At 42.9% G+C, this 26,512-nt stretch overlaps 1 protein-coding gene and 1 long non-coding RNA gene across 4 annotated transcripts; one reads left to right on the plus strand and one right to left on the minus strand.

Moving 5' to 3' along the window:
• Positions 1–2,557: 2,557 nt before the first annotated feature.
• Serinc3 (serine incorporator 3) lies at positions 2,558–24,434 on the minus strand. 3 transcript variants are annotated; one of them, XM_006499616.3, is made up of 11 exons: positions 24,283–24,434; positions 22,427–22,583; positions 18,451–18,612; positions 16,096–16,289; positions 13,720–13,799; positions 11,391–11,528; positions 10,211–10,380; positions 8,412–8,502; positions 7,157–7,337; positions 5,538–5,762; positions 3,942–4,864 (listed from the first exon to the last, which is right to left on the minus strand). In XM_006499616.3, the coding sequence occupies exons 3-11, from the start codon at positions 18,484–18,486 to the stop codon at positions 4,726–4,728; spliced, it is 1,254 nt and encodes a 417-aa protein (XP_006499679.1). In that variant the 5' UTR covers positions 18,487–18,612; positions 22,427–22,583; positions 24,283–24,434; the 3' UTR covers positions 3,942–4,725. The 3 variants fall into 3 exon arrangements, with proteins under 3 accessions (NP_036162.3, XP_006499679.1, XP_030107532.1); NM_012032.4 differs by lacking the exon at positions 22,427–22,583 and having other exon boundaries at positions 2,558–4,864; positions 24,283–24,428; XM_030251672.1 differs by lacking the exon at positions 22,427–22,583 and having other exon boundaries at positions 18,451–18,674; positions 24,283–24,399.
• On the plus strand, positions 24,135–25,085 carry 0610039K10Rik (RIKEN cDNA 0610039K10 gene). Its single transcript, NR_028113.1, has one exon. It is a non-coding gene; the product is annotated as an RIKEN cDNA 0610039K10 gene (long non-coding RNA).
• Positions 25,086–26,512: the final 1,427 nt, after the last annotated feature.

Genomic DNA, 26,512 nt, shown 5'->3' on the forward strand with positions numbered 1-26,512 from the left:
CTTCTCCCTGATCTGAGGCAGAACTTTGTCTAAGCACGTGGCACTGGTTGAACATTGCCACAGTCACTGGCAGTAAAAGTTTTATGTGCTTGTATTTGAGATCGGTAAGTAGGGCTAGGGTTGTGGCTTAGAGATGGGGCACATGATCAATGTGTAAAAAGCAGTGGTCAAAAAGATTTTGACCCTCAGCATCGTAAGAAAAGGTAAAAAGGTAGTAATATATTTTTTTTTAGGGAATCACTCTCATTAAGGTATTTAAAAAAAAAATGTTCACGACCTTACCTGAATAGACACTAGTCACTATAGATATGACCTTAAGATACTAGTGACAAGCCAGGCCATACTCTCAGGAAGCAGAAGCAGGCAGAGCTCTGTGAGTTTGAGGCTACCTTGGTCTGTATCAGTTCTCGTGCAACTGGGACTACTACATGGTGAGATCCTGTCTCAAAGGAAAACATACTAGTGCCTCCTCCTGTGATATAAATGTGGGGAGTTGCCCCCCCTACTCCCCCACACACCCTAGTGTCTCTATACCTTGGTGGGCCCAGGAGCAATGAGGTCTCTCTTTAAGTCAAACCTGAGGTTTTTTCTGCTTTGCCATTTCCTGGGTAACGTTGGGCAAATCACTTCTCTAAGCCTCAGTTTATAACCTATGAAAAAGAAAAGAGGTAAGCCAGGCAGTGGTGGTGCACGCCTTTAATCCCAGCACTTGAGAGGCAGAGGCTGGCAGATTTCTGAGTTCGAAGCCAGCCTGGTTTACAGAGTGAGTTCCAGGACAGCCAGAGCTATACCGAGAAACCCTGTCTTGAAAAATCAAAAAAAAAAAAAAAAAAAAAAAAAAAAAAAAAAAAGAAAGAAAAGAGGTAAACACCAACTGCATATTAGCAAATACTGCTAAATCACTGCTGGCAAATATATTTATATGACTTGGGGGGCAGAGTGCTAAAGAGTGAACTCAGGGCTTTGTGCATGCTAGCCACATGATATATTATTCTTCACTTGAAGACAGGCTTAAGAAAGACAGCAGAAACCAGGACATCACTGTGTAGACTACTAAGTTGTACCTGGGTAACAGAATGGATGGGCCAATATAAAAGGTGTAAAGAGATGAATTGCAATTCCTGCTAATAATAAGCACAGGCCTGGCACAGGCTGCCAGGTAATAGCCCAGAGATCACCTGTTAGCAACATACTAAGCTTTGTTCCTATGTAAGAAGAAAAATACAACCAAACAAGAACTTGTCATAGACAAAAAGGCTGTCCTGCTTATAGTCAGATCTGTTATGATTTGGTCTAGGCTTTCAATAGCCAGGACCATAGATTGTTTATAGAGAGAAAGGAGTATTACTGGAGACTGTACCTAACACCTCATACATGCTAGGCAAACACTGCACCACTAAGCTACATGTCTCTGTTTATTTTTTAATTTTAAGATATGGTCTTCCTTGGGGCTGGAGAGATGACTCAGAGGTTAAGAGCACTGACTGCTCTTCCAGAGGTCCTGAGTTCAATTCCCAGCAACCACGTGGTGGCTCACAGCCATCTGTAATGGGATTCAATTCCCTCTTCTGGTGAGTCTGAAGACAGCTACAGTGTACTCATACGTAAAATAATTAAATATTTCTTTAAAAAAAAAAAAGATATGGTCTCCGTATTCATGTTGAAACATGACCTAGAGCCAAGTCAGGCCTAGAACTTGTGATCTTCCTGCCTTAGCAGCCCCAGTAACTGGGATTATACATGTACACTACCATCCCTGGCTTCCAAAGGCCATTTTCAGCAGTGCCTTTAGTTAAAGATAAAATTTGAAGCTGGGGGTGGTGGCTGCTGTCTACAGTCCACCTGTGCTTAGGGAGCAGAAGAGGGCGGGATGGCTGACCTACAGAGTGAGTTTGGACTAGCACAGCCTAGAGCAAGACCTTACTTCCAAACAAACAAAGACTCGCCTAGACCAGTGGTTCTCAACCTCCCCAATTCGAGCCTTAAAATAGTTCAAGCTGTGGTGACTCCAACCATAAAATTATTTTCACTGCTGCTTCAGAATTGTAATTTTGCTAGTGTTATGAATGGTTATATAAATATCTTAGGGGACTCCAGTAAAAGGGTTGTTCAAAAACAACACCCCCCCACACACTACCCCCCCTGCAGAGGGGCAGTGATCCACAGATTGAAATCTGCTGACCTAGAAAGGAAACTAATTCAAGCTGGGTCAACTAGTTTCCCCAGCTGTAGCCAGCCTCTGCTGTTGCCTTCAATGAATTCCTAGACCATGCCACTCATCTGAATCAGGGCCCTCAGTCTACAGATGAGTCTGTGATGAAATATCAAGTGGACTCATCTGGCATGAGATAACTCAAAACTATGTCCAGTTCTGAAGTATACCCACAGGCTTACTCAAAACGCCGGTATTTCACGCCTGTGTACAGTTCTGCACGAGACTGAAATGAACAACTGTTTCATGTTAACAGCCAGACTTAACTTAGAGTGCAGCCAAGCAACAGTAGAATTGCTCTGTTTTTAAGAGAACTTATTTCAAATTAATCTAAGGTATCATGGTGAAAAAAAAAAAAAACCCTTTATTGAACTCTATTACATTATTTGGTAGTTTAGAACTCCATTTATTTTTAATCATATAAGACAAAGAATAGGATCCGCTTTGAAATTTATGGTTCCCCTACTGTTAAAAACAGGTATTTGTCTCACACAGTTAAGCTTAAGGGCCACAATTATCTGCTTCACAAATCCTTTGTAGTTTGCTTTGACACATGATCCTAAAGGACAGTAGTTCCAACAACCCATCAAACCCAGCTTCCCTAGCCTCCAGCTCTACCTAGCTGTCTATATTACAACTATGTTTAATTCTCTAAAACTACATTCAACCCAGCCTCTATCAGATTCTGAACACTTCTGACCTTTTAAGTACATTTAGTCTTGCTTTAATCCATAGTGACATTGGCACTTACTGTCAAACATCCTTACAACATATCCATTCTGAGACAACTTTATCTTCAAATAATCTCTGGTACTAAGTTCTGCATGAGGCCCAGGCAGAGTGCTCAAGGTCACAAGCACAGCATGTACTCAGTGAGCATTAGACAGCCACTCAACCTAGAAAATAGCAGAGGTCAGGCAGACCCCAGAGGTCTGACTCCCAAACCTATTCATCATATGAAGGGACCACCTCCATCCCAACCAGGATCCCAAGCAGAACCTATGTACACAGATTAAACTGGAAATAAGTTTTTCCTATCCCCTTAAACACCAATGTGGAAATTCTCTAAGCTGTCAATTTTTCCCCAAACCCCCTTACATCTTTAGTTCAAATCTCAGATGAACTGCCCTGATACCTGGTGTGAACCTACGTTACAAATCCTAACAGCACTCTCTCGAGGAAGTCACTGTGCTAGCCTCTATCCACTGATTTCTGTTTATGAGTTTTCAGCACTAATTTACCAGGCTGGTCCGCTCATTTTCCTTAGATGGAAGAATGTCTGTCTTGTCTTCACCCCAACAGGGCCTAGTGCAGAACCGATACTAGTTTCTCTTGAAAAGCCTGTTTTATCATACCTCCTTTGCACACTGCTTTTCAGGAATATCTTTTTTGACAGTGCCTAAACTGTTTCTTACCTACTTTGATCTTCCCCAGAGAAAATATTTAGGGTAGTTTCTAAATGAACTTAAAAACTTGACTAGTCAAATCTTAAGTGTTAGAAGAGGAGCATTTTGCCTGAAATGTCAGATTGATTTGGGACTCTCTAAACAAGAAAACAACAATAAAAGAAAACCTATCAACCCCACTGCAGAAGGATCTTTAAGAAAAGACTAGCTATGGTGATAGAAACCTCCTCCTCAGTACTTGGAAGTGGAGATAGGATGATCTGCATTCCAAGCAAGTCTGGGTTATGTGGAAAAGACCCTTTCTAAACAAATACACAAACAAACAAGAAACTAAATATCTATTTTAATTAAGTACTTTTATGTTGCAAATGTAATAAACTGACATGCCTTTGACTTTCACACACTCACAACAAGATCATTACATAACTCTGCAGTGTTTCTCAAGTGAGCTTTTCATTTTAATCAGATCTACAAAGCATTTACTTGGGTGACATATCTGACAAAGCCACAGACTTCTATCAAGCAGCATCAGTGTAGTATAAAAAGTAAGTAAAGGAACTCAATAATAGCCTTCTCTCAGCTGTATGAGCAGCTGCATTTCTGGGGACTGACCTAAATACATAATTCCTTGCCAAGAGCCAGGACACTACACCTCTGAAGAAGGGAAATGTGGATTAATGCATTCCTTTTTGGTTTTTAAGGAGACTGTAATAGAAATTAAAAATAGCCTTAAATATCCAACAATCTTCTAACTTAAAACTTAAACCAAAGTTGTAGGAATCTACAGGTCTTTATAAAGAATTCTCTTCACAGCACAGCTGTAGTTCATGTTAAAACACAAAAATGTTCCCTTTGTGCTATAGCCTTACAAATAAACATATATATGTGTGTGTGTGTGTGTGTATATATATATATATATATATATATATATGAAAGCTCAGATTCTGCATCAAGCATTACTCAATCTTGCCTTTTGATATAAACCTGAATACAGCCAAATCTGCAAAGCGTTCACTTAATAGTCTCGTTGATGAAACGCAAAATGGATATGCATTTTCAGAAAAGGAGACTCTGGTCAGCTTTATCAGTGTCCTTGACACACTGAGCTCAGCTGAAGTCCCGACCTGTGAGGACCAGGGGAGCCACAAGAGTCCAGAGGTAAAGGAGGAGGCACAACCAGCTGGAGCCCATTTTGAACCACACAGCTAGCCACTTGCTGGATACCTTCTGGAATTTGGCATCAGGGCTAAGAAAACAGAGAGTAGGGAGGGAGAAAGAGATTAGTATTGCAAATCTGCATCCCTCCCATTCCACCCATCCTGACCAACACCAAAAGACCCCACAGTGAGGCTTAGCTGGCACCATTAACCCTAGTACTGTTCTAGTACGGAGCTGAGAAGCTACTTTCAGTTATTATGGCCAAAGGACTGTGACTCTCAAGCATTTTCCTTCTTGCTAAGACCTAACTATTCTTTCAGCAATGTTATTCAGTACTATCTGAATTACTCTAATTATTGGCAAAGTGGAAATGCAGTCCCTGAAGTGGTTCCTCCTTAGGACATTATTACTTTAATATGGCATCTCTAAAAGCACAGAAAAAAATTATCAAGGTCACACTGAATGGCTTTTAGGTCATGATTTTCTTTCAAATAACTAGTCTAGAAAGCCACCAATAATTCCAACCAGGCTCTATTTCAAGCAGCATGTTGATACATGCTTGGAATCGCAGAGTAAGTTTGCTACAGCAGAACTAGAACAATGGGAAAGTTCAAAGCTAGTCTATCTCAAAGAAACCGAAAGGATTTCAGAGAAACTTCCTTCTCTGAGACAGCAAAGGGCTCCACAGTAAAGATGGTTCAGAGATGTTATAGGAATTCCCAAGGGCTGAGTGCTCTTCTACCTCTGTCTATGCCTCTTACCTGTACCAGCTGGTTATGGTCATCATGATGTACAAGGAGGCACAGCAGAGCATCAAGTGGAAAAAGGAGTAGCTATACTGCACCCCCTCCTTCTCATTGTCTACAGCCCTCCGTGGCTGTCCATCCTCTTCATCATTGGCTCCATTGGTGGTATCACCAAGGATAACACTGTCACTCCCAGAGAGGGTCAGCTTGTTAACTTGGCTGTTGCTCGAAGTACGGAAGCTGGAAAATAATCCGCCCCCCCCACAAAAAAAAAATCACATCAAAAAGGAACTGTTTTAGATGAAATGATTCTTTTGCCTACAAATGTGTAGTTATTTCTGGGCTATTCCTACCTTGGACACAGAAAGCCTAATGAAAGCTCTGCCCAGCAACCTGCTGCCTGCTAACTCCAGGACAGTAGTCTTAGTAGTTGCTGCTCCACAGCTCACTTCCAGTGGCTATTCTACTACTACACGAGTGCCTCAGCTATGCTTGTCCTGTACCACCCAGCGATTCCCGGCTAACTCACTTATCTGTCACATCTCTTCTCAGTGCCATAGCCTCGTGAAATTCTTCTGACCTCACCCCTGTCTAAGCTGGGTGAGGAGCTTCCTCTCACCTCTTTCTCACAGCTCTCTAGGTGTCCTGCCAACACTTGCCAATCCTGCCTTGCTAGCTACAGTCACCTCTGGATGCCAGCACTGTAGATGCTCACTAGAAGATCAAGTTAATGAGTAAAAAAAAAATACAGAAAGAGGACAAAAACTACATGATCATTTCTACAGGCAGAAAAAGGTGACAAAATTTGGTACTCCTCCCACTACACTTACGTAAAATAAGTCTTTATTTACACCATCACTCTCTTGAGACACGCTTGAAGAGGGCATCGGATCCAATTACAGATGATCATGAGCCTCTATGTGGTTGCTGGGATTTGAACTCAGGATGTCTGAAAGAGCCATCAGTGCTGAGCATGGTGGCACACGCCTTTAATCCCAGCACTTGGGAGGCAAAGGCAGGCAGATTTCTGAGTTCTAGGCCAGCCTGGTCTACAGAGTGAGTTCCAGGATAGCCAGGGCTACACAGAGAAACCATGTCTCGAAATACCAAAAAGAGGCATACAGAGCTGGACTGGCAAAGATATGTAAACAACTTTTCATTAAAAAGAACTCTATTGAACCAGGTATGGTGGCACATGCCTTTAATCCCAGCTTTAGTGAGGTAGAGGCAGGCAGATCTCTGTGAGTTCCAAGCCAGCTTGGTCTACATACACAAAGAGAGTTCCAGTACAGCCAGCAACACACAGAAAAACCCTATCTTGAAAAAACAAAAATATACAAACAAAAAACCCTACACTGTTTTAATTCTTCACAATGGTTTAAAGACAACATATTAGGAGCTGGAGAGATGGCTCAGTGGTTAAGAGCACTGACTGCTCTTCTGAAGGTCCTGAGTTCAATTCCCAGCAACCACATGATGGCTCACAACCATCTATAATGAGATCTGATGCCCTCTTCTGGTGTGTCTGAAGACAGCTACAGTGTGCTTACATATATTAATAAATCGTTAAAAAAAAAAAAACCTATTATTCACTTTCATGAGGATACTGTAAGCACCTCTTACCTAGAACTTACCTAGAATATATAAGGCAGAAAACAAAGATAATCAGTCCCCAAATATCATCCAAATTCATAAAGTGCCCACTCTGTGACGGCGGAGCATAGGCAGGAGCAAGAGTAGTTGAATTTGCAGGAGACACAGTTGGTGAAGTTAAGTGTGTGATGATGCTCATAAGGGAGGGATTGCAGGACCGCTCTGAAATGTAATTGTTTGTTATCATTAGTTACAGCTCACTCTTATTCACACTCTTATTTTCACATAAATCAGAGGGCTTGTCCACACACCAGTTAGCTTTATTTAAAACACAGGAAAGTTATGCTTAGAACCTGAAACTCAGCAGTCAATACTGTATTTACATCACAATGATCTAGCTTTAGAAAAAAATACTATCTCGAGTTTTTTTTTTTTTTTTTAAAGATGTTTATTATATATAAGTACACTGTAGCTGTCTTCAGACGCACCAGAAGAGGGCATCAGATCCCATTACAGATGGTTGTGAGCTACCATGTGGTTGCTGGGATTTGAACTCAGGGCCTTTGGAAGAGCAGTCAGTGCTCTTAACCGATGAGCCCTCTCTCCAGCCCCTATCTATTGTGACTTCACTGTTTTGACAGTTTTACCATGGTGTTTAGGTTTTCCAAAAGGGAGCTTATTCTTATCTTATTCCAGTCACTCAATAAAGGCCGGGCGTGGTGGCTCACACCTTTAATCAAAGCACTAGGGAGGCAGAGGCAGGCGGATTTCTGAGTTCGAGGCCAGCCTGGTCTACAAAGTGAGTTCCAGTACAGCCAGAGCTATACAGAGAAACCCTGTCTCGAAAAAAACAAAAAGAAAAAAAGAAGAAGAAAGAAGGAAGAAGAAGAATCATCATCATCATCATCATCATCTGTAGAATATTCTATTGAGAAGTAATTCCTTAATCCCAGCACTCTGGGGATAAAGAAAGGAGAATCTTTTGTGAGATCAGCCTTTCTACATAACTAGCTACAGGACAGCTAGGACTGCAAAAAAGGGACTTAAGTCAAATCCCACTGGGGGATGGGAGTGGGGTAGAAAACAGAAAACAGATATTCCACCAAAAGACCAAACAAGCTCACTCTTAACTCTGTGACTTAGTCTAAGTTAGATAAAGCCTACACTATGCAATGGGTTGGTGTAAGCAGGCCGAACCACAGTCAAAGTAAACTATACTGCTTGTGCCACATCCGCTCCAGCTCTAGTGTGCACACCTACCAAGAGTACTTTATCTAGAGTCAGCCATTCCCTTACCAGGTTCATTGGTCATGGCTGACCACGTGAGGTAAAGGGTGTACAGAGTGATGATGGAGGACTGCAGGAGGCCAGAGCGAGGCTGATGTTCCTGTGAAATCAAAACAGAAACAATGTCATGGATCGCAAGGGTGACCTTGTGAAAGCCTGTGTGCCTCCACGAGATGCAGCCAAATTGAAATCTTACTCTTCCTGACAGCTAAAAGATGACAGGTAGCCCTTCAGTTTGAGTTACTCTACTCAATGCACTTACTTACTGATGGTTTGGAAAAACATTTCACAATCTTGAAAACTTCTGTATATCACACAAAGGTTTTTAAGACACTTAAGTTTCTAGTCTGTTTTGTTTTTTTAGGGTTTTTTTTTTTTTTTTGAGACAATATTTCACTATGGGCTCAGGGATTAAAAGCACTGACTGCTCTTCCAGAGGTCCTGAGTTCAATTCCTAGCAACCACATGGTGGCTCCCAACCATCTGTAATGGGATCTGATTTCCTCTTCTGATATGTCTGAAAACAGCTATTGCATACTCACATAAGTAAATAAATCTTAAAAAAAGAAAGATTTCACTATGAGGCTCTGGTTGTCCTGAATCTCAGAGACCTGTCTCCCAAGTGTTGGGATTAAAGGCGTGTACCACCACTGCCTAGCTTTCTAGAAAAATCTGCTCAACTCTACCACAAGATAGCTAAATGACCTACCACTTTTTGGAAACTTCAGTTTTCTTTGTTTGTACTAATTCTTTTAGATATTGTTGACCAAACTCAGTCCTGCTTCAACCTCCAGCATTGCTGGGTTGGAGATGCACCATGTCCAGCAAGTAATTAAATGTAAGTTAACAAAGAATTTTGAGACAGGATCTCATGTTATCTAAGGCTGGCCTTGAACTCAGTAAGCCAAAGATGATGACGAACAACTGACCTTAAGCTTCCACCTCCAGAATGCTACAATTATGGGCATGCAGCACCCTGCCTAATGCTGATCAAACTTGGGGCTTTGTGCAAGCTGAGAAAGCTCTCTATCAACCAACCATGCTATATCCTAAGCTTTCATGTTCTTTTTCAGTGTGTGTGTGTTACCTCAAGTATGGAGGTCAGAATTGGTTCTCCTTCCACTACAGGGGTTCAAGGTATGGTACTAAGGTCAACTGCAAGCACCTTTACTGGCTGAGACATCTCAGATACTTCTTCTTGATTCTTGAGAAAGGGCTGCACTACAGTTTTCTAGATCAGCCTCCAATTCCTTATGAAATTATCACACCCTTGTATGAAGCTGTGTGAAGGTCAGAGGGCAACATGCAGGAGTCAGTTCTCCTCATTAACCCTATGGGTCCAGGGAATGGAACTCAGGATACTGAACATCTTTACTAAACCACTGAGGCACCTCACAAGCCCCAAGTTACCTAGTTTTTAATGATCAGTAAATGAATGTTAACACAATATAGGAAGAACTCAACTTGCCATGGTGGCATATGCCAACAAGGAGGTTCTGAGGTTCAAGACCTGGAGTATATGGTGAGAACTAGGCCAGCTAGGACTATAATGTGAGAGAATCTCAAAATATAAAATTAAAAATTAAAAAAAAGGAAAAAAATATTGCCACTCAATAGCACATACCGACTTCTGCTTAATAAGCTATAATTACAAAAACTTAATTATGATATGAAGAAATATTAAGTAGTTAACCACTGATATAAATTCACCAATTCACTAAGGACTGAATACCAGTGTTGCCCCTGTCTGGAATTTAAGCTTAGCTAGCATTAATTCTTCCACGGGAGAAAGCAGAGAACCTCCATACCTGAACTTTAGGGAGGATGGACACAATAGAAACTGCAACACAAAAAATCAGGTTGAGGCTGATGAAGACCTTGTTTTCTGTGCAGTCGTCAGGCTTGGTGTAGAAGACGTAGAGCAGCGCAGCAAAGACGATGGAGAGGATGTAAAAGAGGCTTGTAAAGGACAGCAAGGCTAGAAAAGGGGGAAACAGCATGAACAGTGTCCACCATGTCAATCACAGCTACAAGTGACATCAGTCTTCTTCCATGCTGTACAATGAAGACACTTAATTCATTCCTATGGTGAGCAGTAAGCCACAGGAAACTGAAATGCCCCAAGGTTAAAGTTTCATACAGTTTTGAAATGATTCACCATTCAACTCCTAAATCCACCAGGTAAAAATGCATATAGAAGCGTTTCTAGATGATTCCTGGTCTTTCAACAGCAGTTCAGGGCCAGGCGTAATGGGTGGGTTCCTGTAGTCCTAGTATTGGCAAAGCTAAAGCAGAAGGATCAGAAGTTCAAGGCTAGCCTAAGCTACACAGAGCTCATCTCCTCACACAAGGTCAGAGCTCCTAGTAACTATATGCCAGGGACGATGTCTGGGAAATAAAACAGGCCCCTTCTGAGACAATTTCATTCTGTAGTCACTGGCTACACTAACCTGGCTCCCTTTACAAATAATGAGATGACCTCCCTGGTCTGGGATAACAGTTCGTCTGCTACTTTCAAATAATCTATAGAAATATCCCTTTACATTCACATGGATAATCTATTAGCTGTATAATTCTGAATCTGAAAGTTCTTGTTGAGCATCTCAACAGAAGTAGTTGCATTACAGACCGAGAGAATACAACTGACTGGAGTATGCTCATCTTCCAGCGATGTATACAATTCACAACAGGCACAACTAACAAATCTCAACTTTATAAAGGCAGCTCTAGAGCTGGAGAAAAGGTTCTCTGCTCTTCCAGAGGTCATGGGTTTCAGTTCCAGGGGAATCTGATGCCCTCTTCTGGCATCCATAGATGCTGCATGCACAAAATGCACAGACATAAATGCAGGTAAAACACCCTCATGCATTTAAAAAAAAAAAAATAGAAACCTTACACTGAGAGCTTATATATTTAAAACTGAAGATGTTACTATACATCCTACTTAAGGTAGCAGTATGATGCTCTGAGGTGAGTACAGATACCTACCAGCATACCAGAGCCTTGGGTTTCCTTCCTCCATTCGATTTACCCATAATTCATTCCAAGAGTGAGCCATGTCTACCAAGAGCACCAGCTGGATGATAATGAAGAAAGAGGCCCCCAACATTCCAGCAACAAACCAGACTGTAAAGAAAGAGAAGTTATTTCTCACCATAAGAATAACATTTCACAATTCCCAGCATGTACATGGGAACTCACAACTGTATAACTCCAAGGTCTGATATACATACATACATACATACATACAGGCATACATACACACACACACACACACACACACACACACACACACACTCACACACACAGAGGCTAGACACCAATGCACATAAAATAAAAATACATTTAAAAAAAGAACAATGCAGTAAAGAATAACATTTCAGTATGACTGCCAAACTTTATGAGCAGTCATCAACAGGGTAGAAGAGTCTATCTCCAGCTGTACAGTATGATTGTTATCATTTCAAAGTTACAGGTATTTGAGGAATGTTGTGCTGGATTTCATGTTTTAGAAACATTTTCAGTTTATCTATTTGTGTGTGTGCACGCACACGTGCTCATCAGCACACACAGACACCAAAGAATTGTTTCTGTGATTCAGTTTCCTCCTTACAGGGGTCAAGCTCAGGCTAGACATCAGGTTTCCTGGCAATTACCTTTCACCCTGAGACCTTTTAAAACTTTAGTTACCCATGACCATGCATTAGCCAATTAAGAGTATAAAAGTCCTAGCCAGGCACAGTGGCGCACGCCTTTAATCCCAGCACTTGGGAGGCAGAGGCAGGCAAATTTCTGAGTTGGAGGCCAGCCTGGTCTACAGAATGAGTTCCAGGACAGCCAGGGCTATACAGAGAAACCCTGTCTTGAAACACACACACACACACACACACACACACACACAGAGTATAAAAGTCCTTTAAAAATGGACAGACCAAGCATAGGCTAATGCCTCCAAAATGTCTCTTGATGCTCAAGCTCAGGGGTACACTGTTGTTTTTTGTTTTGTGTGTGTGTGGAGGGTTTTTTGTTTTGCCCTTTTTAAAAATTCTATTTATTTAATATATGAGTGCTCTGCTGCGTGTACATCTGCACGCCCTTATCTGATCCCCTTATAGATGGTTTTGAGTCACCATGTGGTTGCTGGGAATTGAACTTATGACCTCTGGAAGAGCAGCTAGTGCTCTTAACCACTAAACCATCTCTCCAGCCCCAGTACATTATTTTAAAAGACAAAACCACAATTACAGTGCTTTTAACACTGGGATTGGAGTAATATCTGTCTTTTTGCAGAGCTTAGCAATATTTTCCAGACAACACATGGCAATTAATTTTTATTTCCTCTAATTGTTTTAGTTTTAAGTTTGTACAAATGAAATTATTTCAGCTAATATATCTGAACCATGGTCAGGATCAACAGTCTAAATGTGTTTCCAAGGTAGATGTGGCTATTTGGGGTGAAACAGGGGTGTCCAGGCAGACACTAACATAGAACAGGATGGTGTTAGTGACTTCAATAGGCTCTCACATTCCAAATAACTTCACAACTTTTCCTTTATTTTTAGTGTGTGTGTGTGGGAAAACCACATTGGAGATTGTCAGATGTCACCTGTTGCCATGGTATAAAAGTAAATTAAGACAAGGAAAAGGCAGCATGAGAATGTTAGGTTCTCATATTGACAAGCTGATAAACTTTTTGTTACCAAATGAGAAGATAAACTATTAAACAGTGTACTGGTTAGTTTTGTGTCAACTTGACACAGCTGTAGCTATCACAGAGAAAGGAGCTTCAGTTGAGGAAATGCCTCCATGAGGTCCAACTGTAAGGCATTTTCTCAATTAGTGATCAAGGGGGAAAGGCCCCTTGTGGGTGGGACCATCTCTGGGCTGGTAGTCTTGGGTTCTATAAGAGAGCAGGCTCAGCAAGCCAGGTGAAGCAAGCCAGTAAGTAACATCCCTCCATGGCCTCTGCATCAGCTCCTGCTCCCTGCCCTGCTTGAGTTCCAGTCCTGACTTCCTTTGGTGATGAACAGCAGCATGGAAGTGTAAGCCGAATAAACCCTTTCCTCTCCAACTTGCTTCTTGGTCATGATGTTTGTGCAGGAATAGAAACCCTGACTAAGGCAAACAGTAATTATCATATAGTTCTAGAAAAGCTGAGACGTGGACTATCTCCTGGTTTTAATCTACCACTGTCTTAATATGTAGTTATACAACTGGACACCACATCTTAAAGGCCAGTCCTACCAATCACTAACAGAAATTCAGCTCTTAGTCACCACAGAGTTGTACATATTAACCCCTCAGCAGTGAGTCATACCTTCAGTAAAACTGCCCCCAGGGATGTAGAAAGATCCAATCATGATACCAATAATGGCAGCGATTTTGAAGAACCAAAACCTGTTAAAATAAATTCACTTATGTGAATTTTCATTCTTACACTGAGAAAAGTACATTTCTGATTACAAAAATAAAACCTAACTAGCATTTGCAACATAAATATCTAGGTTTGTTTCTTCATTTGATTCCAGTATACTTCATTCAATATTTCATACAAAATATATTAAAAGCCAGGCCTTGTGACTCATGCCTGTAATCCGAGTTACTCAAGGGGCTGAAGTATGAAGATACCAAATTCCAGGACAGCATGGGCTACAGAATAAAACAAAACCCTGTTTCTGGCAGGGCAGTGGTGGCATACACCTTTAATCCCAGCACTTGGGAGGCAGAGGCAGGCAAATTTCTGAGTTCGAGGCCAGGCTGGTGACTACAGAGTGAGTTCCAGGGCAGCCAGGGCTACACAGAGAAACCCTGGCTCAAACAAACTGGAAAAATAAATAAAAAACCAAAAACAAACCCTGTTTCAGTAAAGCAAATAAAAAAGTAAGCCAGGCAGTGGTGGCGCACGCCTTTAATCCCAGCACTCGGGAGGCAGAGGCAGGCGGATTTCTGAGTTCGAGGCCAGCCTGGTCTACAGAGTGAGTTCCAGGACAGCCAGGGCTACACAGAGAAACCCTGTCTTGAAAAACCAAAAAAAAAAAAAAAAAGGCTGAGGCTGGAGTTCAGGGGTAGAATGATTGCCCAGAACATGCAAGGCCCTAGGTTCAATCTCACCTCTGCCACACACACACACACACACACACACACACACACACACACACACACACAGTATTATAAGCAAGTTATACTGGTCCAGCAGAAAGAGACTTATAACCCTTCAGATGAGCTTCATTAGCGTTACAGCATCATAGCCATAGGCAGCCCTAAGAGACAACAATCATGGACTGCAAGATGGAGGTCCTAAAAGCGAAAGTCATCAGTTTCCTTAAGTTCCCCCAGAAGACAGAGTTACAGCATTACAAGAAGGGACCCTGACAGAGGAGACACTGTAGGAAGATAGGTTACTGGGAAATTTGGAGGGGTTTCTTCAATACCCAGTGACTTAGTATATGCACTAGTAGTCACAAGGCAGGATGGCACTAGATAAAAATAATCTGATAATTCAAGGAAGGGTGGCTTGTTAGTAGCTACAAGCGAGAGGCAGAGCCAGGGGTCAGAAGAGTTGGATGATTTCTGGGAGAGAACAATTAGCATGCAAGATAAGTCACATTTATGAGTAAATTTCAGAGTTTTAGCACATAAAGATAATACTTTTTTTAGAATTACTAGTTCTAACAGTTCTATATGAAAAGTCATTCATTAATCATTATGTTTATGGGAGAAATTATTCCCCAATCCTACATTTACAAAATAGGATACAAATACCTTGTCCATAATGATAGAACTCATTAGCAAAAAGGCCAGGGCTAAATATAACTTTACATCTACAGCCTTTACTACTGTCTTGAGCCGGCTATGATGGTATACACCTGTGACCCTGCTAGGGAGGTGGAGGTGTGAGGATCAGGATTCAGGCCAGCCTGAGCTGAAGAGGGCTTGTCTGAAAAAAAACCAAACCAACCAAATAGTCAATGTGGCCTGCATGGCAGAACATGAAGTATTAAGCTTTGAGAATGGAACATACATGAACTTAAATCCTACCTTCAACCTTTCCCAGCTAAGAGATATTAGATAAAATATTTAACTTCTCTGGATTTCACTTACAACATCTATACAAAAACCACAATATTTGCTGGGTTATGGTGACTCACACCTTTAATCCTAGCGCTATAGAAGAGGCAGTTGAATCTCTGAGTTCAAGGCCACCCTAGTCTCTGAGTTCCAGCCAAGGCTACACAGAGAAACCCTATCTCGAAAAACCAAGTAAATAAAAATAACAAATAAATAAAGTATTTAACCAAGCTCCCATTAGCTTCCAGCTGAAAAGTACATGTGAGAGATGAAGGGTCAGCAGGGGAACCAGGAGAATATATAAGTAAGCAGCCCATGGAGGTTTTTCTTTTTTTTTACTGTTTATCTTCCATCTCTGCTGCCTGTGTACTCATGTGTGATTACATGTATCAAGTACATACTTATCTATGAATGAAGAAAACATACAATGTCTAAGCACTGTGCCTGACCTATTTTACAAGGTACTTTAAAATAAAAATTTAGAAAGTTATAAAAAATGATGACAATAAACAATTGTTCATGTGTCCATCTGACCACTGAGTAAGTATTCCATTGTCTCCATTCCAATGGCATATTATCTGCTGAGGGAGAGGAACCACACACATTGAAAGACAATCTCACATACCCGTTGTGCACTGCTGCTCTGGGATCTTTACTTGTTTTAACTTTTAACATGAGCAAAAAGAAGGCAAAGAAAAAGATGGCCACAGCAAAGTTGATCCGATACACAGCTTTAAAACCGACCAGCACGTCACAATCTTTCTCTGCCTTTGTATCAACCATCTTGATTTGAAATCCTCCTTCACAGAATCCAGGAATCTGAGGAGGCAAGGAATTTCAATGAGAATATCAAAATCAAAAAATGCTACCTACTATGAAGCAGGGAATTGTTAAAAATAAATAAGACCCCCTTAGCAATTTCAAAACTATGAGATTTTTCTCTTTGACTTCCAACTGACTACAATCTTATTACCTAAGAACATAAACAACAGATCACATTTAAAAACTAAAAGCTGAGATGAAGAGACTGCTTATCAATGAAGAGCACTTTGTACTTTGTACTTTCTGCAGAGGACCAAGACTCAGTTCCTAACACGCACATGGTTGTTCACAGCTGTCCATCTGTAACTACAGTTCCAGGGGAGCCATGCTTTCTTTTCACCTCCAAAGGCACCAAGCACACACATTGTGCACATACATACATGAAGCCAAAAAACTCGTACACCACACACATACCACACACACACAATGCTTATGACAGTTGACCCTATAATTCCAAAGTTTGGGAGGCTGAAGTAAGATGACCACAAGTTCCCAGCCAATTGGGATTACATGGTGAGTTTAAGACTAGCTTGGGTCATTTAGAATGTTGTGCCCAGATTGTAAAAACCCAAGAGACCACCAGGAATCACAACCTGTTGTAATTGCATGAGGGTCTTTATTCAAGCTCGAGCTTGGGCCACCAGCCTTCCTGATGGAAAAGGAAGGAGAGTGAACCCCCAGGTCTAAGTGAAGGGGGTTTTCCAGCCTTGGCATTGCACAAGAGGGTGAAGGAATGCTGTCCTTCACACCTGATAACGTTTGTTCAGACAGTGGGGGCAGAACCGTGCAGCTGGAAAGGGACCTTTCTGACCTGGGAAAAGTAACTTGTGCTATCAGAAGCTGGTGTATTTTTACAACAGGCCACAGCTGTCTGGGAACACTTAATTGCCCTTTTCTCAAGGCCAATAAGTGGGGCACTTATCTTTTTCAAGGATGTTTGGTTTGTTTTTTCTCAAGGACAGGAGCTATCTACACCCAGGAAGTCCCAGTTATCTATCAGGAGGCTGGGATATGTATGAAAAGGGGGATTGCAATATTCTGGAGCTAGGTTGGGCTCTTTCTGTTTGCTCCCTCTGAAAGGCTAGAGGCATTTCTGCTGGGAGAAGAGTGGAGGGGAGCTCTGCACGAGTGGTGAGTGGTGGGAAAGTGCAGAGGCAGGCTTCCGGGTGTTTCTTCAGTAAGCAATTTTCTGAACAGGGCAGGACTCAGGATAAGTTCAGTTCTTAAATAACCCATCTTCCCGAGGTTATCTCCTTTTTCCCCACAAAACTTTTCAGCTATAATAAACTCCTTCCAAAGTAAAGTACTAATATAGCTTACAGCTTACACAAACAAGAAAAAGAGTAATTTCTAAATTTGGTTGTTGGGGATGGCCGGGGAGTTGTTGTATTTTGATGTTAATTTCCATTTCCCAGAAAGGGTTGTCTGGACCAGGGAATGGGGAATGGGGAATGGGTCCCCTAATGAATAAAGGAATCAATCACTGGGCGAGAAGGTGGGACTTCTGGGTTAGAGGGAGGAAGAGAGGAAGAGGAGAGAGAGTTAGGGGCCTTTTGGAAAGGGATAGTAAGAGGGCAAGATGTAGCTACTAGTGTGCCCTATGGAGAATCTGCAAGGATTTGCCACCAGAGGATTTAGATTTAACATGGCTTACATTAGGATTCTAGTTGTTGTACCCAGCGACTGAGTTACCATTGTTTCTGAACTAAGCTTTGTGTGGTGTTTCCCTCATGCGGTGGTTTGACTGGGTTCAAGAAAGAAAGGTACAGTGGCAAAGCATAGGTCTGCCAGATATACACCACAAAAGCCATGGGGGGTTTGAAGCATGAGGCCAGTTCAAAGTTAGCCTAAACTACACAGTAAGTTTAAGGTCAATCTAGGCTACAAGAAACCCTATTAGGTTGCAATGCCAGAACTCATATGGTAGGTTCACAACCATTCATAACTCCAGTTCTAGGGGACACAACACCCTCTTTCTGGCTTCTGCAGGCATCATGACACATTTGAGAACACTCATACACAGAAAATAAAATTTTTTAAAAACTATTTTAAATGACCTTGATCAAGTATAACAGTAAAAAAATTACAAGTATTGTAAAGTATAAAAAAGTAATTTTAAAAAACAACCACATGGTAAGACGCTATAACTTCTACTTACCTTCTTCAGTTGAGTTTGTATGCCTTCTGTCATCATGATGCAAGACACAATAGTGCCAAGGAAGAGGATAAAAGCGTAGATGAGCCGAGTTACAGTGGAATTCTTACTGATGGGACAGCAACTGCACAGCAGACATGATGCACCACTACAGAGGCACGGGACCTTTAAGAGCAACACCATGGGCCATGAGAGCTCCTTCACTGCTCTTAGGAGGCAAACTAGGGCTTAGAAATTTTAACAGAATCCGTTTAACATGGCAATTCTCAGTAATCCCAGCACTTAGAAGGCAGAGGCATTTAAGAAGCTTATGGAAAAGTATCACACGTTTGAAGACAACTGGGACTACATAAGAAGCCTGTCTCCCAACACAAAACAATTTAAGACAAAGTAAAAATGCAGAGGCTTTAGAACCAATATAATTTCCACCACTTTAGCAAAAATGTTTTTAACCCTAGCTTTCTTTTTGTAGCATGGACTCATTAAAATATTTCCTCCTTTAGACTTTACTACAATAAATGAGCCTACCATACCGTGCCTGAAACAGGAAGAGCTTCTAAAATATATTCACAGAGAACATTATTTTGTGTGAAAACAATGTAAGAAAAATACAAACATCTCTACTTTTGGTTTACTGTTTGCTCCCAAAATGATGTTTCATCATAAGGCAACATTACTACAGCCAGGCACGGTGGCTCATGCCTTTTAGTATTCGCAAGGGAAAAATAGGCAGATTTCTATGAATTTGATGCCAGTGTGGTTTACATAGTAAGTTTCAGGCCAGCCAATGTTATACGGTGAGGCCCTCTCCCAATATTGCCCCACCAGCAAAATAAGACAACATTACATGCTTGTTTGGGACTACCCAACTTGCGCTGATAGTTGAGATTATCAAATCACAGCACAAGAATGAGTTAATGCAGATTCATAACCAATTACTATTAACAGTGGATGACTAGAGCTAGAGAGATGGCTTAGCAGTTAAGTGCAGTTGTTTCTCTTGCAGAGGACTAGAGTTCAGTTTCCGGTACCCAACATGGTAGCTCACTACCAGCCTTAACTCCAGTTCCAGGAATCCAACCTTCTCTTCTGACCTCTGTAGGTACTAGGCATGCAGGTGGTGTACATACGGAGATGTAGGCAAAACACTCTACACATAAAATAATCTAAAACATTTAAATACAAAAAAAAAGAAGATGGTTCTAGTCTTATAACATGGTCTCAGCAACCACTTTTACAGCTTTTCCAGACATATCAGACTATTTGTATTAGAGCAAGCTGATTAACTTAGAAGTTCTCTCAGATGTAAAATGAGCCTAATGCCACTTATCATCTGAACAAGGTCACTGTGAAGAATGGCATGCATGTCTAGAATATAAAGTAACCAGCACAATTCCTGACCTACAAAGGGCTCAATATATTGAGTAAGTATGTCCAACAGGAAGAGTGAATCTAATAAGCTCTCTATTGCCCTCTTCTGTCTTTGGTGGATTATTCCCATCCTGGGCATTATTGGCCTGCCAAGCCCACATCTACAAGCCAAAGAAAGTAAAGATTACCAGCAAACCAACAGGGCAAAGGCACAACGTCTCTAATCAATTGCAGAAGGTTAACAATCCTGAGCCACAGTAATGTCAGATCTGTAGCTTCCACCCATTGCTATAGCTTATACTGATTTGTGATACTTTGCTTGAAAGTACGAGCAAACTAATTATAATGGTTCGTTTATACTTGGCCCAGGGAGAAGCACTAATAAGAGGCGCAGCATTGTTGGAGTAGGTGTGTCACCACGGGCATGGGATTTAAGACCCTCTTTCGTGCTGCCTAGAAGCTAGTCTTTTCCTGTTTGCCTTTGGTTTTTTTTGGGTTTTTTTGTTTTGTTTTGTTTTTGTTTCTGTTTTTTTTCGAGACAGGGTTTCTCTTTATAGCCCTGGCTGTCCTGGAACTCACTTTGTAGACCAGGCTAGCCTCGAACTCAGAAATCCGCCTGCCTCTGCCTCCTGAGTGCTGGGATTAAAGGTGTGGCGCACCACGCCCAGCTCCTGTTTGCCTTTGGATGAAGATGTAAAACTCTCAGCTCCTGCTGCATCTAGCCTGCCTGGACACTGCCATGCTCCCACCTTGATAGGAGACTGAACTTCTGAACCTGTAGGGGTAGAGAATGTGACCCACAGAAACACAGCTTAATGACAGATTGCTGTAATAACAAGAGGTTTTTATTCCGATTCGTGGGGTCGCTCAGCCTTGCAGGGAGAGTCAACCCTGATTGTCCAAAATACAGCTATTTTATACTCTTTTGAAGGTGTTTACACAGCTATATTATTATTGGCTAGTAAAGCAACCGTATAATTTATTTGTTTGTTTGTTTTTCTTTTTGGTTTTTTTGAGACAGGGCTTCTCTGTATAGCCCTGGCTGTCCTGGAACTGACTTTGTAGACCAGGCTGGCCTCTGCCTCCCAAGTGCTGGGATTAGAGGCGTGTGCCACCACCGCCTGGCACAACAGTATAATTTTAATTTGGCAGAAAACTCTGTCAGCAATCAGCAAGATCAAAGCAGTTTATAGTTTTCCTCAGAATTCAGACTGAGGAGGGGTAGGGAAGTTTTCTCAAGGACGGTTATTTCTGGCAGCTGTGGTCTTTATGACCACTAGTCTGTCCCTGAAGATAGGGAAGGGGCCCAGTGGTCTTGAATTTGTTTACACTGGCAGGGGAAGGGGAAATTCTTTAAGCAGCAGGAGACAGCAGGAGATAGGGAGAAGCTGCTGCAGAAAGCTTGCAGCAGGAGACAGGGAAGCAAAAGCTGCAAGCTCTGTAAATAGCTTTGGTGTACATCAGTTAAGCTAGAAACTGTATTTCTTCATAACTAGCCCTGGTTAAATGTTGTCCTTATAAGAGTTGCCTTGGACCGGGCGTGGTGGCGCACACCTTTAGTCCCAGCACTCAGGAGACAGAGGCAGGCGGATTTCTGAGTTTGAGGCCAGCCTGGTCTACAAAGTGAGTTCCAGGACAGCCAGGGCTACACAGAGAAAACCTGTCTCAAAAAAAAAAAAAAAAGTTGCCTTGGTCATGGTGTCTCTTACAGCAGTAAAACCCTAACCAATATACCTATTTATTTCTCTGTGCCACAAATACCTTTTAGAGGAGGCTGTACTTTATACCTCTACATAGAAATCAGTAACTATTATGTAATCTACCTGTTACTATATGCTTTATCTTCTCTCTATTTCATAAATGAAGAACTCAGGCCAGAAATCTAGCCTCAAAGTCTCCCTCATCTGACTTAAAGAAGCAACTCCTAGAAAATACGGCCACAGAGCCCCATTTAAAGGGAAGTTTTAAAGGTAGGGTAAGTATTTCTCATGCCAATGCAACACAACAACACATATCTACCCCACTGACTTTTTCAAAAGACAAAAGTCCTTATCCTCATGCTAAAATCCTCCTTTGCCTCTTCTTCTTTCCCTCCTAAATCAGACATACAAGCAGCAATGAAAGACCCCACCATAAGGCTTAGCAAGTTAGCTACAGTAACGCCATTTTGCAAGGCATGGAAAAGTACTAGAGCTGAGACCTCAAAAGTTACAAGGAAGTTCAGTTAAAGTTTAAGGCTAAATAACAACGGGACAGGGGCCAAACAGGATATCTATGGTCAAGCACCTGGGCCCCGGCTCAGGGCCAAGAACAGATGGTACCCAGATAGAGCGGAACCAGCAACAGTTTCGAGACTGCCCCACCAGCCAAGAACAGATGGTACCCAGATAGAGCGGAACCAGCAACAGTTTCGAGACTGCCCCACATCAGTTTCAAGGTTCCCCAAATGGCCGGGACTTTCCCCTAGCCTTATTTGAACTAACCAATCAGCTCGCTTCTCGCTTCTGTACCCGCGCTTTTTGCTCCCCAGCCCTATAAAAGGAGTAAAAACTCCACACTCGGCGCGCCAGTCCTCCGATAGACTGAGTCGCCCGGGTACCCGTGTTACCAATAAAGCCTCTTGTTGTTTGCATCCGAATCGTGGTCTCGCTGTTCCTTGGGAGGGTCTCCTCAGATTGATCGACTACCCGTCTCGGGGGGTCTTTCAGCAAGACCTAATCACCTGAGTTACTCATCACCAAAACTCAGTCTTCCACAGATACACTCTTTTCAGGAAAAAAAAAAAAAAAAAAAAAGCCAGGAAAGTGGCATACTTCTGTAACCGCAGCACTCAGGAGGCTGAGGCAGAAGGATCTGCAGTTCTAGACAGGCTGAGCTAACAGAGTGAAATCCTGCCCCCACCCCCACCCCGCCGCCCCAAGTAATAATAATGTGAAGCATTTTACTAAGACATGCCAGTAGTGGGGACTCACATCTGTAGTTTCGGCACTAGGCTGAGGTAGGAGGATTGCTAAAAGTTCAAGGCCAACCTGGGCTACAACGTAAAACCATATTTCAAAAAAAGTAAAGGCCAAACTTCTTTGCCAGGAGTAACACCTTCCTACAATCCCAATAAGGAGAACTGTGAATGAAAGGCCAGCATGGGATACTCAGGGAGATCTGGTGACCTATCTCAATAAGGCAAAAATTAAACACGTACAAAAGTCCTTTGAAATCTTTAATCCAGACTGGACTGGAGGTGTAGCTGGAGGAGCTCTCAGAGATAAGCTTTGGACAAACAAGGTCCTGGGTGCAATCTTAAACACCCAGAATGACCAAAGAGATTGCCTAAAAAATAAAGGCATACAGTGGGTATCTGCATGATTTGGCTCCCTGATATTCTGTCCCCCTTTTTTGGCGTGGGATGGGAGATGGGGGTGGATAGTGGCAATTGGAGACTAAACCCACAGCCTCTAAAAACCTACCCATAAACTGTAATTTGCACCTCCCTGTTTTGAGACAGGGTCTCAAAACAAATAACAAATGATCTGCCATGGCCCTCCACAGCCTTTAATTTCGTACTCTTCTCTCATTCCACTCTGGTATCCTAACCCCCTACTGGGTAAAAACTGAATTAACAATATATGCAAGGAGTTTCTAGATATGAACACCTGGATAGGATATTTTCAAATTATGGTTTTAAACCAGGAGGAGAAAAATATACAAGATATCTTCGACATTACTTCTGCCCTGAGACATGCCATTGACATGAGCAGAGCCTGAGTCCTTGGTTCATTACATCAGCTCGGGAAGGAGAAAACAATTAGGCACTGTGGTTCAAGCTACCAAGTTCCTCTGAGGCAGATTTGTTAGATTATTCCTTAGGTTAAAGAGATCCTAAAATTAACTTCTAAAAACGTTTTACCATTGACAAGGGGAATCGGACTAATTTCTTTACTTTATCCTCACAACAGTTCTGGAGGAGAGGAATGCTAGGGTGTTTAATTCGAAAATATTTAGGCCGCGGGGCTTCTAATTAAACGCCTTTTGCTCGCGACCTGCAGCAGGGCTGACTTAAAAGCCCCGCTCCCAACCCCACTCAGTAGCGCTGGCATATGCCGAACTATGAAGAAAAATGACTACAGTGGCCCTAAATTCCCTGACGCCATCCTCTAGCCACTCAGGAACCCGCGCCGTGGAACCTCGGCGTCGCCTGGCCGCGGGAACCCTGGGTCCGGAAGGCTGGCGGGGGCGGGGCGTCGAAATTGTAAACAATGGCGGTCCGGCCTCCCGCGACCCTCCGCCCACAGCGAGAGCCAGCCGAGCCGCCGCACCCCGACTCCGGGACGACGGCTACCGGGCCTGGACCCTGGGCCTGCCCGCTCCTCTCTGTTAGCCTCAGAGAGTGGAGGGTCCGCCTCGGGCGGCCCGACACCCACCCCCTGCGCGCCTCAGGCCCCGGACGGCCGAGGCCTCGGGACTCACCCAGCTGGCGAGGGAGAAGACGCCGAGGACGGCCCCCATGGTGACGCCGGGGCCGAGACCGACCGCTCCGAGCGGATCCTAACTGCTGACTGAGGCGTCGCCTCAGAAACGCGACGGATCCTCAAGCCGGAAACAGGGCCCGCCCTTCGCAGGACGCCCAGTTTACGTCATTGGGTGGCCCCGCCCACGGAGGGGGAGAAGGCGGAGCCTAAGACTGCTGGGGTGGCAGAGGACGTAGAGGGTTCGTGGCATACAACTCCGGGCTCGCTTGGGGCGCTGGTGGTCAGAGGCAACATAAAGGTGCAGAAAGACAGCATGTTCCCTACGAACTGCACTTATCCTCGGAAGAAGCTACATCCGAATTAAATAAAGATCCTACAGACTGTTAAGTCGTGGCTGGGCAGTACTTTGTGATTATTGAGAGATGGAATGTTGGCAAACTCAGAGGCAAACAGGCTATGTTGGGCCATTCAATAATCAGTTAGCATCTGTAATCCCAGAACTAAAGAGGATGAGGCTGGAGGATCAGGAGTTCAAAACTATCCTGTGCTACATAGAGTTTCAGACGAACAAAAAAGCCACTCTTCTTACCCCACACCCTACCGGAAACTTCTCCAGCCTTGTCTCCCCTTCCCCTTTCCCCCTTCCTCTTTTCCCCTGCCCCCCTTTCCCCCTGCCCCCTCCCTCCGCGGGGGTCAGTCTGCTGGCCAGGTTCAGCTCACTACTTTCCCTGTCCTAGACTCTTCCCGATGCCTCTGGCTGTACTCGTTCTCATATCTATAATAAAAATTTTCTCCTCAGCCATACCTTGGAGCAGTCATGTCCTCATTTTGTTGGGAACAAGCAAAAGAAACTTATGCTAAGTACTACCGTTTTCGTTTTCTAAATTCAAGGTCTCAGGCCCTGGGGGAGCTGGGGACTTTACCAACAGCTCAGCAACCTCGGTTGAAAACAATTGTCTGAGTCCAGATATTTCAGGGACAACTTCCCCTCCTTGAAGGCCGGGCCAAACAAGGTCCTGCTCCGAATGCCTACCCCACTTGTCCAAATGTTTTCTTGTCTGTTAACCAGTAAAGAATATAGAAACTACTGTTATCTGAGCCAACATGCATAAGTTATAAAAACCTATAACCATTGCCTGTTATGCACTAATTGACTACATGCAGCTCGCCCACTCCTCTGTTCCCTTATCATTCTAAAATTCCGGGCCAGAGTCCAGAAGACTTGACTCCAAGAGCTGAATTAATGACCTTGAAGCCAGGTGCCCAGGATACAGCCCAGTCTCCAATAGGTACCCATAATATCAAAATACAATTAGATAATACTGAGGCTCCCCACTACCCCCTGCTTTGGGTTCCCATCCCTTAAAAATGTACAGATCCCAGCCAGGCGGTGGTGGTGCACGCCTTTAATCCCAGCACTTGGGAGGCAGGGGCAGGAGGATTTCTGAGTTTGAGGCCAGCCTGGTCTACAGAGTGAGTTCCAGGACAGCCAGGGCTACACTGAGAAACCCTGTCTCGAAAAACCAAAAAAAAAAAAAAAAAAAAAAAAAAAAAAAAAAAAAGTACAGATCCCAAACTGGCCGGCTCCCTGCATGCTTAGAAAATAAAGCTTTCAGTTTTAAGCTTATCTCTGGAAATGAGTTTTCTTTTTTCTGGCTTCCACCCAGAAACCAACAATTTCACTCAATAAGTAATATGAGATGGTATATACAGGAGGATTTTTTTTTCAGTAGAAGTTTATTCAAGGGCTGAGGATTGTAGTTCAATTGGTAGAGTGCTTGTCTAGTATTTGAACTCCACCTCTACGTAAGCCAGGCCTGGTGACCAATATACACCTTGTACTTGGCCTGAAGCGGTCGGAGGATAAGAAGGTCAAGGTTGGGCTGGGCTTGGTGGTATACACCTAGGATCCTTGTGCTTGGCCTATAGAGGGAGTGGCCAAGCCATCTCTGTCAACAGGGTCTCTAGGGAGGGATCAAGGATTGAAGAAACAGAGGATGAGACAGCAACACTATAACATGACTCCAGTCACTATAACATGAAAAAAAAAAAACCCCAGGTTTGATTTTTTTCCCATCTGCTTATTTATTTATTTATTTATTTATCTATCTATCTACACTCCAGATTTTATTCCCCCTCCCCACCCTCAACTGTTCCACATCCCATACCTCCTCCCTACCTCCCTGTCTCCAAGAGGCTGTCCCCACCCTCTACCCTACCTGACCTCT

Source organism: Mus musculus, chromosome 2 (assembly GCF_000001635.26).
Source record: "Mus musculus strain C57BL/6J chromosome 2, GRCm38.p6 C57BL/6J".
Taxonomy (NCBI): domain Eukaryota; kingdom Metazoa; phylum Chordata; class Mammalia; order Rodentia; family Muridae; genus Mus; species Mus musculus.

Bases quoted from the DNA above. Each gene is read 5' to 3' on its own strand.
- Serinc3 (NM_012032.4), bottom strand. From the start codon at position 24,321: ATGGGGGCCGTCCTCGGCGTCTTCTCCCTCGCCAGCTGG. The intron at 16,290-18,450 runs GTAAGTAGAAGT...TTGCCTCCTCAG, and splicing joins TACAAACTCAACTGAAGAAG to ATTCCTGGATTCTGTGAAGG. The intron at 7,338-8,411 runs GTAAGGGAATGG...ATTACATTTCAG, and splicing joins AGCCATGACCAATGAACCTG to AGCGGTCCTGCAATCCCTCC.